At 60.0% G+C, this 12,470-nt stretch overlaps 1 protein-coding gene across 1 annotated transcript; it reads right to left on the reverse strand.

Annotated features, from left to right (window-relative positions):
• Nucleotides 1-1,352: 1,352 nt before the first annotated feature.
• IHH (Indian hedgehog signaling molecule) lies at nucleotides 1,353-12,433 on the reverse strand. Its single transcript, XM_057367576.1, has 3 exons — nucleotides 12,131-12,433; nucleotides 6,303-6,564; nucleotides 1,353-3,304 (listed from the first exon to the last, which is right to left on the reverse strand). Exons 1-3 carry the CDS (start codon nucleotides 12,431-12,433, stop codon nucleotides 2,643-2,645), a joined length of 1,227 nt encoding a protein of 408 aa, XP_057223559.1. The 3' UTR covers nucleotides 1,353-2,642.
• Nucleotides 12,434-12,470: the final 37 nt, after the last annotated feature.

Genomic DNA, 12,470 nt, shown 5'->3' on the forward strand with positions numbered 1-12,470 from the left:
GGGTTACGGATCTATGGGGGAGTTAATGGAACCTCAGAAAGACCCTACTCTCTTACTTATGGGTATCTCCCTTTGCTCGCACTGCCCCAAAACCAGCTCAGAGCCAGTCTCCTGCTACTTTCCCTGCCTCCATCCCAAAGCAACCCCCATACACCCTGCAAGATGCTTCTAATGGGGCAACGAATTCTTCCCGCAAACTCAGTGATTCCCTAAAACCTGAATTTGGAGATGATGTCCCCCAGCGGGTACCCTAATGCATCATCTCCCTATGCATCCTCTGCCTCCAGCTCCCCCTGCCTGCGACAACAGCCTGATTGAAATTTCACTCCATAAAGCACCTCTCGAAAGCCTGACCCCGTGGCCCCCCCGGGGACCAATTTGTCCTTCTCTGTAATAAGAACCTAATTAAATTAGCTCAGCCGCCTTGCAGAGCCCTTAAATTAGCTTGGTGATGAGGGCCCTCGCTGAGAGCAGCCTGCTGCCGAATTGCTTCACACTTTCCATGCTGTGGGGTCCAGGGAAAGCCCTAGGGGGATCCCGATCCCAGCATGGCCCAGGAGACCAGGGCAGGGTGTCTTCAGAGGGGTGTGTGGCTGGGASAGCTATGGGGAGGCTGTGCGGGGTTCCGGCTGGTGGTCTTTCCTCCTGCTGGCATGGGGATGGGGTAGAGGGGGAAGTGGGCTGGCAAGGGCTGAAGGGACAGCACTGGCTAATACTAGGGGCATTGGAAACCTGCCTACAGGATACAGGGTCCTTCTTCTTGGTTAGTGAGCATTGTGGTCATTGGGGGTGGTATGGAAAGATGGACAGGCACTGAGGTGGTGAGGTGTCCCTGGCAGTCCCACGCTGGTTGTCCCCACTACACCCTGCCCTAGTTTGCTGGTGGCTCTAATGACAGTTTGGTCCCATGTAGACTGGGTCAATCCCACAGCCTCCAGCTACCCCCTTCCCCTGGGTATGGATGAGGCAGTGAGGAGAGAGATGTCATCCTTRCTGGTAGAGGGCACTGGGGTGAACAAATCTTGCTTCTGTAGAAGCACAAGATGTGCTCTAGCCCTGCCTGCCCTTGAATGATTTGTGCAGTGAGCATCCCCAACCCCTGCCTGCCCTCCCTACACCAGAGCTCAGAGCTCCCACGATGGATTTATTGGGCTGTGTCCCCAACCAGGAAAGGTACATCCAGTGAAGAGACAAAAATACACCTGCCATCGGCCACGCTCGCGCTCTCTCACTTCATCCTGGACAACAATCACCATAAAAGCTGTGCTTTAAAATAATCTTTAAATAATTTCTGCTTTTTGTTAAAAAAAAAAAATCAACCCCCCACCCAACCAAACAACTTCCCACCCCTGCCCCGCACTTCCATCTCACCCTGCACGCGCCCACACTGCCTCCCATCTATGGTACATACAAAGAGCAGATAAATAAATAAAGAYGCGTGATGCTACAGGGGGGACATGGGTCACAGCCTCCCTCAGCCCTTTCCTCTCCACTTATGTGGAGTTAGGGGAGGCTGAGGCTCTAGCTAGGATTTGGAGAGGGGGAAGTGTGGCTGCAGCTCTGATGGGACTCTCCCCAGGTCCCAGGAGTGGGTGAGCAGCAATGAATTACCCTGAGGGTTTGGGGTACTGGGGCMTTGGGGAGCCAGCCAGGGTCTGAASCTTGAGGAGATTTTTTAGCTTTGGGGTGGGAAAAGTTTTTGGGCTGAGCCAGTTCAGGGTGGGATGCTTGGGAAGTTTTCTCCCCTACCTCTTTCTTCAGGCTGCAGCAGGCTGGGGTTGCAGCCCCGACTCTCCCCCCTCCCTGCTCCTACCAGTGTATGTTTATGCCTGGCTGACATTTTCACCCTTCTGCCCATGTGCCTGCCTCCACAGCCCCCTCTTGCCAGACGGAGCCCCACACGCTATCACAGCGGACCCACAGGCATGCTCAGGATGGCTCTGGTGCTGGCTTTGGGCAGAGCCTGGCACCTCACTCCCCAGTCTATTCCTCCAGCGGCACTTGTGTCACCACGTCAGAGGTCTCATGCCAGAGCTGTGCCAGACCCCCCACCCCWGCTTGTTTTGGGGGCCCCCTGCACCTGGGCTAAGGGCAAGGCACAGTCCCAGTACCTGGGTCACTCTGCTCCCAGCTGCCATGYCCCAGGGGTGGAAATAGCACTGCCTGCCTTCCCACCCAGCCTGCCAGGCAAAGGGCCCTGGGCCCCTCTCCCAAAACTTCCCCACTGGGAGCAGACAGGCTGGGAGCCCAGTGGAGCAGTCAGGGCTCTCTCCTCTTCCCCCTCCCTCTCATCTTTTAGACCTCCATCATTAGCTAATTGGGCACACGCACACACACATTGCACACACACACACATAGCAGCATGTGGATCCAGCCAGGGGCACCCCCCTGTCCCGGGGGAAAAGCCTTCGTGCCTCCCTCCGGTCCCCCGGAACAGGGGGTGAGGAGGGGGTGATGAACATGGAGGAGGCACACCGTGGAGCCTCGGTGCCCCCATCCAGGAGGTGGCTGTACCCCAAGCAGGCAGGGCTGGAGGCAGCTCCCCGTGGGCACCCAGCTTTGGGACGGGGTGCTGGCCCCCAGCAAGTCACCCTGCAGCCATCACCTCCAGCGGCAGTGCTGGCTGGAGCTGTGGTGCACCCTCAGCTCTCCGCCTGGGATATCCCCAGTGGGTGGAAGCTGTCAGGGGGCAGGAGCAGCCTGCCCAGGCGGTAGAGCAGCCCTGAGTACCAGTGCACACCATCCCCCTGCACCCCTGGCCACCCCAGCAGGCTGTGATAGAGCCGGAGTGGCCAGAAGGCCAGCTGTGCCAGCTGTTGCTCCTGCACCAGAGCAAAGCACGAAGCCACCACGCCATCCACCACCAGCGTCCCGTGGCGCGTCAGTGGGGCGTAGGCTCCCACATCTCTGCGGTCCCACACMCGCACCACTTCGGCAGGCTGCAAGCTGCCCCCGCCAGCCACCACCAGCACGAAATGTCCAGGGCGCACGAGGCTGGCAAAGATGGGGCGGAAGCGGGCGGCGGGCGCTGAAGCGTTCTGTGCCACAAAGAGCAGRTGGGTGGGCGTCAGGACCAGGCGCCGGGGTGGCTCCTGTGTCTCGATGACGTAGAAGGTGGTGAGGGCACGGGGATCCTTGTCCAGGAAAGCCAAGAAGTCACTGTAGGTGGGCCTGCCCGCCSCGTCCATTGCCAGCACTCGCTGGCCTGGGCGCAGTGCCCACAGTGGTGTCTGGGCACCGTCCTCCAGCGTTGCCAGTGCCTGCCCGGGAAAGCAGCCCCCTGTCTTCGCAGCGGCCGAGTGCTCTGCGCAGGGAGAGAGAGGACAGGAGGGTTACCCGTTAGCCAGACCCTCAGCATCACCTTTCCACGGTGCATGGACACCTTCCCACACTGCCTGGCTTTGCCCCGCCAGGGATAACTCTGCTCTGGCATCACCAATGTATGCATGTCCCCTACATGTGCCCAGCCACCAATCCCCCCTGCAGGCACCTCATCCCTCAGCCACCATGTCACTTTAGCTGGCACCTGGGGTCTCCAGCATAGTACTGGGGCATTGAGCCCTCTGTACAGATCCCAAAATCCAAAACTGGCAAGGGAAGTGGGACACAACCACAGCCTGAAAAGTTCAAGACACAGCCAGGGGACACCCGAAGCTTGAAAAAGCAGAGGTAAAGCCCTGAGCCGGTGGCAGGCTGAGGAGAAGAGTGCCTGGTCTCACCCTGCATACCCCCACAACATCTCTGTTCCCTGCAGTGCTGGTCGTGGGCATTGCTTGGGAGGCTGCTGCAAGGAACAGCACAGGATGCATCAGCCTTTCCCAGCACAGCAGCGCCCCTCCACCCCATGCAGCAGTCCTGCTCCCTTCTCCCACCTGTGCACCCCTGCACCACTGATGCCAGCCAACCCCTGCTTCTCTGGGTGGYAGGGAATTGTCACAACCTGTGGCCATCATCCTGGGTAGGGCTTGTCTAGTGATTGTCACAGAGTAAAGGACCCAGACTCTCTGGGGCTTGTCTCCTGCGATGGTGGCACAAGGGTTCTACCCCTCTCCAGATGAAAAGATGCAGCAAGTCACCAAGTGTCACCAAGGGCCCATTCTGGCACTTAGCAGGGGAATCCTGGCTTCCYAAGGAATGGTGCTTAGCTACCCCAGCAGCAGTGTTCCCCCAAATACCAGCAATTCCCATCTTAGCATCTCTGTGATGCCCTCCCACCATCTGCCAGCGGCATCTCAMCTTAGGTCCTGCTCCTAGCCCTGCACGGTTCTATCCTTGAGCTCTAACCCCCTCTCAGGGCCCTCTCCCAGCTCCCTCACCTAATCCCTGAGTGTCCCCACCCARATGGCACTGCCCCCATCACTCCCCAGATTTGTGCAGAGCCAAATCCCAGCCCCCAAACCCACGAAGAGAGGCATCCATCTCTGGGACAGAATCCTTTTATTGCTCAGATGAAGTGCGGTGTCCGCCCTGTCCTTGCTCTAGAGGCCAGGTCCCAAATCCTGAATCCCGCCTCCCCAGGCAGGCAGCAGAGCCATGGGGAAGGGCTGCAGGGGGGCGAGAGGGGTGCCTGGCAGAAGTGGAGGGCACAGACACTGGGCATGGAGGGGTAGGTGTGTGCAGGGAAGGACCCGAGGAGACACAACACATACAACAGGCCATGTGGCCATCCATACAAAAATAAAAGCCATTTACTAAGAGGCAGGGGCAGCCCGGCTGCCCTCTGTACACAGTTCTGAGGGGATCATGATGTGTACCCCACAGCCTCCACCACGCACTCTTGGGTTCCCCATGGCCTTGGGCATAAATATGGGGGACCCAGAGCCCTGAGGAGSTGCTGCAGAGTGAGAGGAATATGATCAGCCTCTAGAAGCCCTTCAGGGCCTCCGGGCCCCAGTTTGCTTCTTGGGTTATAGCATCCCTCTTCAGTTTGTCCAAGGATAGCATTCCAGGATTCAAAAGCCTCCGTCTTTCTCCAGGGGCACAGCCCCACTCCTCTGGCCAGCCTCATGGCTGTGGGGTCATGGTCCTTGCTTCGGAGCCTGGCCCCAATCCTCCTGCCAGCCCCACAGGGTGCCCTGGGGCACGGGAGCCCTGGTCCTTCGGCCGCGTTTTGTCCCTCTTCTCCGGGGGTGCATCGCTCCCTGTCTGCGGCGTGGTGGCCCCACTTCCATCGCCGGCCGGTGTTGTGCCCGTCCTGGCATCAGCACGGGGAGCGGGTCAGCGCGGGGGGCCGGGCTGGCGTCTGGGGGTGTCGAGCCGCGGACTGCGGGCTAGGGCAGGACAGGCACAGTGCGGTGGCAACCGAGCCCGGGGACGAGAGACGCGGGGCAGCACAGGCGCACCGGCGCCGGCACCGCCGCGCACAGTGCGTGGCACACGGGTGTGCGATGGCTCCGTGTGCGGGCACGGCCCTGCGGCACGGRGTGCGTGTGCCAGCGGCCGCCGAGGCTGCTGCCGTGTCCGGGCAAGCCCCCGCACACGCAGAGCCCTCCCCAGTCTGTCGCGACACGGTGACAGCACGGCCCCTCCCGGTAGTGCCGGTGCCGTGCGCGGGGCGCTGCTGCCCTCTGCAGCCCGCAGCCAGCGCGGCCGCTCCGGCGGGAACTGCATCCCGGCTACGGCTGCTTCTGCCGGCCTGCGGGGGGCTTGCACCCCACGCATCCCCCTCCCGGCCTCGGACAGGGCYTGAGAGCAGCTCTCCACCCCCCGCCGCCCCCACTGCACCGCACAGGAGGAAGCAAACACCACCAGCACCCCTCAAAAACCACCCGGCTCTGCTCCCYGCTGCAGATGGTGCTGCACGGCAAAGAGCTGATCCCAGGGTACCCGGCATGTCCCTGTCTGGATGTTCCTGACCCCATCCCTGGCTAGGCAGGGATGGACAGGTGCTGCTAGGACAGCGGAAGCTCAAAAGCAGCCAACGGCAGAGCAGGGCAGGGCTGGATGAGGCTGAGCATGGGCACTAAGGGGCTGGAAGGGCAGAGGCAAGGGAGACGTGTGATGGGCAAACTGGGGCGTCAGACTGGGGAAAAAGGGGATGTGGGCTAAGAAAAGGAGGAGGCCAGAGAAGGTGGGTCGAGATGTAGGTCTATGGGAGCCAGATGGGGAATTTGCCCCATGGCACTGGCTGGCCACAGGTGTGTGACTCACTCCTCACCTGACTGTCTGCCCCAGATAGGGCAATCAGGATGCGAGAGCTGGCACCYCCTGCAGGAGCACCCTACCCAGCCAGCCAGGTTCCCGGGTATGCAAGAGGGGGTCTGGCCCCCAGCTCAGCTCACTGCCCCTCACCCCAATCTTACCTGACTTGACGGAGCAGTGGATGTGTGCCTTGGACTCGTAGTAGACCCAGTCGAAGCCAGCCTCCACAGCCAGGCGAGCCAGCATGCCATACTTGTTGCGGTCCCTGTCCGAGGTTGTGATGTCCACAGCTCGGCCCTCATAATGCAGTGACTCTTCTGAGTGGTGCCCATCCTCATCCCAGCCCTCTGTGACCCTCAGCTTCACCCCCGGCCACTGATTCATGACAGAGATGGCCAGGGAGTTCAATCGGTCTTTGCAGCGCTGTAGGGCAGAGGGACAGAGTCAATAACTGCTTTTTTTGAAGGAGGAAGGGAAGGAGGGAGGGAGGGATTAGCTGCCTGGTTGGCAGGCTGTGTCCCACCATGCCTGCACTAAGCCTCTCTGGGCCCTCAGGCCCTTGGGGGCTGGTCCAGTAGAAGAAGATATTAGAACATGAGGTGCCTTATCTATCCCATGYCCCCCAAACTCCCTGCAGAGCCCGATACCACAGCTGGGCAGAGGGGTGTACACCCAACAGGGTACTCTTCTCGTCCCTCTCTCCCTCCAATTCCAAGCAGCAGAGCCTGGGTTGGGCTTCCTGCTCACTGGACACCTGCCCTGTGCTAATTGTACCCCAGTGGTTCCCATCTGACAGGAGGAGGATACAGGAGCTTCAATCCTGCTGCTTCCTGGCTGGGAGGAGGTCCCAGGGTGTCTCCAGGCACAAATGAAACAGCCTGCCCWGTCCTCAGCACAGCTCTGCTTGCTRTGGCTCCTCAAGTCCTGAGTAACAGGGACCCAGCACTGGGCTCTCATAATCCATCCAGCTTCTGCTCCTATGGCAAGTGCCAAACCTGCCCAAGAGCTCTGTTGTGCTGGAGCAGAAAGGATGTGGAGTGAAGCCCCCTTCACCTCTSCACACCACAAGGGCTGAGGGACAGCAGCAGATCTCAAAAGCCCCAGACCTGCTGGCCACAGAGATCACACACGCAAGCAAGTGCCTGTGGCAGTCCTTCCCAGCAAGCAGAGGGATGCCAGCCCCAAATTCCTGTTTCATGCTACTCCCAGCCTCGACCTGCCCTGCCCCACATCCCCTAGCCACGGCAGAAAGTCAGGGAAAGACCAAAACTCTGCACGCTTGCCTTGCAAAGTGCCGCCCCAGCATCTGGCCCCTTGCCCTGCTGCTAAAGGGATGGAAGAGGGATAGAAAAGGTGTAGGAAAAGCGCTATGGGAGCTTCTRCAGAAAACCAGGTGAGTGGACCAGGGCTGTGCAGCATGGAAAAGAGGTTCTGTGAGGTTCTGAAGAGTCATAGAATATGGTGAGTTGGAAGGGACCCATAGGATCAAACTCCTGGCCCTGCACAGGGCACCCTAAGAATCACAYCAAGTGAAACTGTGAATAAAATTAATGACAATATAAAAGAGACTGGGTTAGTTTTACGCTGGCTCTAGAGGCTGAGGTTCACAGCCACAGGCACAGCTGGTTCTGAGGCATGCAGCTGGATCAGAAATCCAATTGTCACCGCCCAGTGCTCACTGGGTGGGAGAGCTCTGTCTCCATAGGGATAAAAGACTCTGATGCTCCTCTCACTGCCATTCCCCGGGAAAGAAGGAGTCCCATAAAATCAGGGCAAAGGACAGAGCATTCATGGTCATGCACAAAGCCAGTCCTGGGAAGCATTAAATGATGTAACTGGACAGCAGATTGAAAAACAACCACTGCTGGGGATGTTTCTGCACGATGCCCYGCTCAGTACTGGAACTGCCCACCATGATGTGTCTTGAGATGGTCACAGCCAGCATAAGCCACAGGCTTTAAAGCCTGATGCTGCTACACCCCCAGGCTCAAACATGTTCTAGCACTGCTTCCACAGGGACCAAAAATGAAGGTCCTCACCCTATCCCCAAGCACCTGCTCCCATCCTAGGAAGGTGGGCACTGCCCCTCTTGGGGAAACCTGCTTGCACTTGGCAGGGTCCAGGCCCTGGGAAGGGCAGTGCCAGGCAGGCCTTTGCCCCACATGGACTGCCGTCATCCCACAGCTCCTTGGGTGTGGGGAGATAAGCCAGGAAGGTGCTGGACAAACAGTTTGCTAGGTGAGGGGAGGAGGAATAGGGAGGAGAGTGACTTTTGTCCCCGTCCAGCACCACTGCGGTGCCACTTGGCACATGTGACAAGCTGTTCCCAAGGTCTCCAGACCCACAGGGACTCCACAGGAAGGGGGTTCAGCACTGGAAGCAAGGAGGGAATCCCTAAAGCCCCCCTGCATCCCTCAGCCATCACTCCAGGCATTCCCTTGCTGCTCCCATGCCAGCACCCTGCTCCGGGCACCACTCCCGCCCTCACTGCCAGCCCTTCTGTCCTCCAGGGACACCCTGCCCGCACAAAAACAACGAGACTGGGCAAGCCTTTGCCCCCCGGCAGGGACAGCGTCAGGCAGAGCCCGGGAGCACCCTGTCCCCGGCTCTGGCGGTGCCATCGGTGGCCAGCAGGTGTCAGAGCGCGGGCGGGGACCGGCAGCGACGGCAGCAGGTACCGATGGACGAGGACCAGGCAGGCACTAGGCAGGAGGAGGCAGATACTAACGGSTGGGGAACTGGTGGGCAGGGCGGCAGCGGATAAGGAACAGCCATGGATGGGCAGGGAAGAAGCAACTAAGAGGAGGAAACGGCAGGAATGAGCAAAAATAAGTAGCGAGCAAGCAGTGATAGGCAAGGCTGAACAGGTGGGGATGCGCAGGGAGCAGGCACAGGAGGCACATCCCTGACAATAAAAGTCAGGGATGGACAGGGATGGACAGGGATGGACAGGGATGGGCAAGGAGCAGTCAGCAATGGGCAGGGAGCAGGCATGAGCTGCAGTAAGTAGGTAGGGATGGGCATTGCCTGCCCAGGGGCTCTGCTGCCTGCACAGACAAACAGGCAGGGACCAGAAAACTCATGAGCATGGGCKGCCCACAGGGTCTGCGTTTGATGGTGACAGCAGGGAGGGCACAGCTTGCCCCTGTAGTGGTGCAGATGACTGGGCACCCCCAGCTCACATGCATGATGGGGTCCCATATGACCACACTAAGCTGGTGGCTCTGCTGTCCCGTGCACTTCATGGTGAAGACTCTGGGGACGTAGGGCTGGGCAAAGTTCTAGCCACCTTCTGCCCAACCTTGGCATCTCCCTTTTTGTGTCCATACAGGGGACAGAACCGTGTCCTGTGGGGCAAGCTAAACCACGTTAGGGAAGGCAGCAGAACAGAGTTCCRAGATGGGGTGCAGTCAGCACGGACCCCAGGATCATCTCAGGGGAAGTATGAAGCACACTCAGGTGTGACCACAGTCTCAGCAGAGGTGTCGTGAATGGAGTATGCTTGGCCACAGCTGCTCCCATGTCCAGAGTCTGGCCAGGAGAAAAAAGGGTTTTACTAGCATCTCCTCCTCAAGCTTCTCTCAAAGGAAGCCAAAAGTCCTATCCAAGGTCTGCATGAGAAATTCCTCACCACTGCAAGGATGGTCTCTGTGTCAGCTGGGAAACAGTGGCTGCAAGGGGTGAAAGCTGGGGTAGGGAGAGGCTGGGTTTGGGACTCCATGGGGGCAGGGGACCCATGGCATTCCTGGGCCAGGCTGCTGGGGAGAGGTGAGGCGGGTTCTGCCTCCAGCCTTATCTCAGCACCTCCGAGTGGGACCAGTGAGAGCAAACACACTGGAATTCTTGAGGAAGATGAAACGATAAAGGAAAGGCRGGCAGAGAGCAGCACTACCCACTCCTCTAAGCAGGCGACATCTTCCGGCTGCCTGGGACACCCAGACCCTTGGACTTGGGGAAAGAAAACAGGTTTGAAGTGAGTCAACAGCAGTAAAAGCCAGTGCTCTGGGGGAAGGGACAAGGAGTTGGGTCAATGGCCTTTCCCAACCTATAGCAACACAGGACATGGTGCCAGAGCCAGAGTTCCCATGTCTGGGGACATTTGCCACAGCCAGGGGCCACAAGACAAGCCCAGGAGGCTGTGGGATGGCAGCAGGCTGCCAGAAATCATTCCACCTCCACAGCAAGATGAACAATTCCCTGCAGAGCTGCCCAAGGCATGGTGGTACCCATCTGTGTGTGGATGTGTGATGGCCAGGGACCCTGCTGGAGTRAGAATGCTCGTTTGTGAGGCTCCAGACCAGGATGCTTCTAGGCACCCTGCCAACAAGGCAGTGGTACAGCATGAAATGTTAGGCTGGCAGGTGGGACACGGAGCCCTCCCTATCCCAGGTTTGCAGAGGGGCACTGGCTGGGTTAGAGAAGGTGGTGGGAGCACTCTCAGGAGAAAACACCACTTGAAGCACTCTCCTGCCTCCAATGATGTCATCAACTTCCCCAATGCACGGAGCAGAGGAGCACACTGCTTCCTCAAATATCCCTGAAGCTGCTGCCCAGGGGCGGCAGGTTACAGACCAGCCCCAGGGCTCCAGTCACCGGCAACCACAACCTGTGCAACTCCCCAAGCTTGCTGCCTTGCAGGGGATCCCGGMCCCTCTGCTACAGTCCTCTGAAAACCAACCTGGACCACGGTCCCTGCCCTGAGGGACCTGCACTCACAGCACACAGGTTTAAGGAGCTGTCAAGCCAGGACCCGAGCAGCTTCTCCTCCCAATGATACCAACACCTTGGTCAGAAACTATGGCCAGGGCCTTGCTCAGTGCCTACAATCACAGTCACCCGTGTTCACCCAYCCACCGGCCCCTGACCGGGGGGGCAGTGGTCAGAAGGACAGTCCCAGCTTGCCTCCGCTTCCCCCAGGAGCTTGTTCAGGCTGTAACCCACTGCTGAGGCTGGTGGCCAGGTTTCTTAGCAAGGCCGTGCGGCTCCTTATCTGCATTCCTGAAACCCTCAGGCATTCTCCTGGCAATATTAAAACACAGAGTAACCTTCGTCCAGCATCACCCCCCCTCCTCTGCTGTCGTCTGTGTCGTCCACCCCCCCGTCCTTCCTGCCAGTCCAGGGCACTTGTAAGCTGACTGCAACAGGGCTTTTGCAGTAACAGGTTGTCCCCATCCCTGAGCATAACAAGCATTTCCCATTGAGCACCCTTCACTATCCCACGAGGCATTCAGGAAGAGGGGACACTGAGGGAGGGTAGAGTGGGGACAAGGTCAGCAAGAGCTCTTCTGGAGCCTACTCTCCTCTTTGCCAGCACACCAGGTTCTGGTCTGTCCCAACAGGCACGCTGCCTGCTCTGCCAATGGGTAGGCAGAGCAGAGGGGCAAGGGCAGGATRGCTGCACTGGGGCAGGGTGCTGCCTGAATAGGGAACAGTGCGGCACAGTCCTGCCAGATCCAGGGGATGTGGGAGGATGCTGCTGGATCGYGGGCAGTGTGGCATGGCTCAGGGGCACCAGGGCTGGCTGCCAGCTTGGAGTGCAGGGTGTTGCCAGCCCGGGGGTCAGTGGGACAAGTTGAGGAGCAGCAACGCAGGATGCTGCCAGCTCGGGAGGCACAAGGGCGTACCTAGGGGTACAGCCAGGCACGGATGCTACAGGCTCCGAGGAGCAGCGGGGCAGGGTGCTGCTATCTCAGGGGACAARGTGCTGCCGGTTCCGGGAGCAGGGTGCTGCCGTACCAAGGCGCAGCATGCTGTCCGACGCGCACAGCGCAGCCGAAGGGGCAGAGCTTTGCAGCGCCCGACGAAGGGAGATGCACTCGCCGCACGCCGGCAGCCCGGACCCGGCACTGGGATGCCCGGGGCAGGACGGGGAAGCCACAGCGCCGGGCCCGCACGGTCCCCGGAGAGTGGGTAGCGGGGCGCTCGGGGGCAGCCCCGATGCCCGCAGATGCCCGGCGCGGGGACAGAACCGGGCGGCAGCGGGCCGTACCTGGGTCATGAGCCGGTCGGCGCCAGTGTTCTCCTCGTCCTTGAAGATGATGTCGGGGTTGTAGTTGGGCGTCAGCTCCTTGAAGCGCTCCGAGTTACGCGCGATCTTGCCCTCGTAGCGGCCGCTAGCCCCCAGCGTCTTCTCGGGGACGTTGGGGCTGAACTGCTTGTAGGCGAGCGGGATGAGCTTGCGGGGCGGGCGGCGGCGGCTGCCCACCACCCTGCCCGGCCCGCAGCCGCGCACGGCCGGCGACAGCAGCAGCGCGCACCCGCTCAGCAGCAGCAGCAGCCGCGCCGGCTTCATGGCGCGCCCGGCGGCTCCGGGGCGGCCCGGGGCACCG

This window comes from Malurus melanocephalus, unplaced genomic scaffold, assembly GCF_030028575.1.
Source record: "Malurus melanocephalus ecotype Western Australia unplaced genomic scaffold, MMel_1.1 scaffold_81, whole genome shotgun sequence".
Classification (NCBI taxonomy): domain Eukaryota; kingdom Metazoa; phylum Chordata; class Aves; order Passeriformes; family Maluridae; genus Malurus; species Malurus melanocephalus.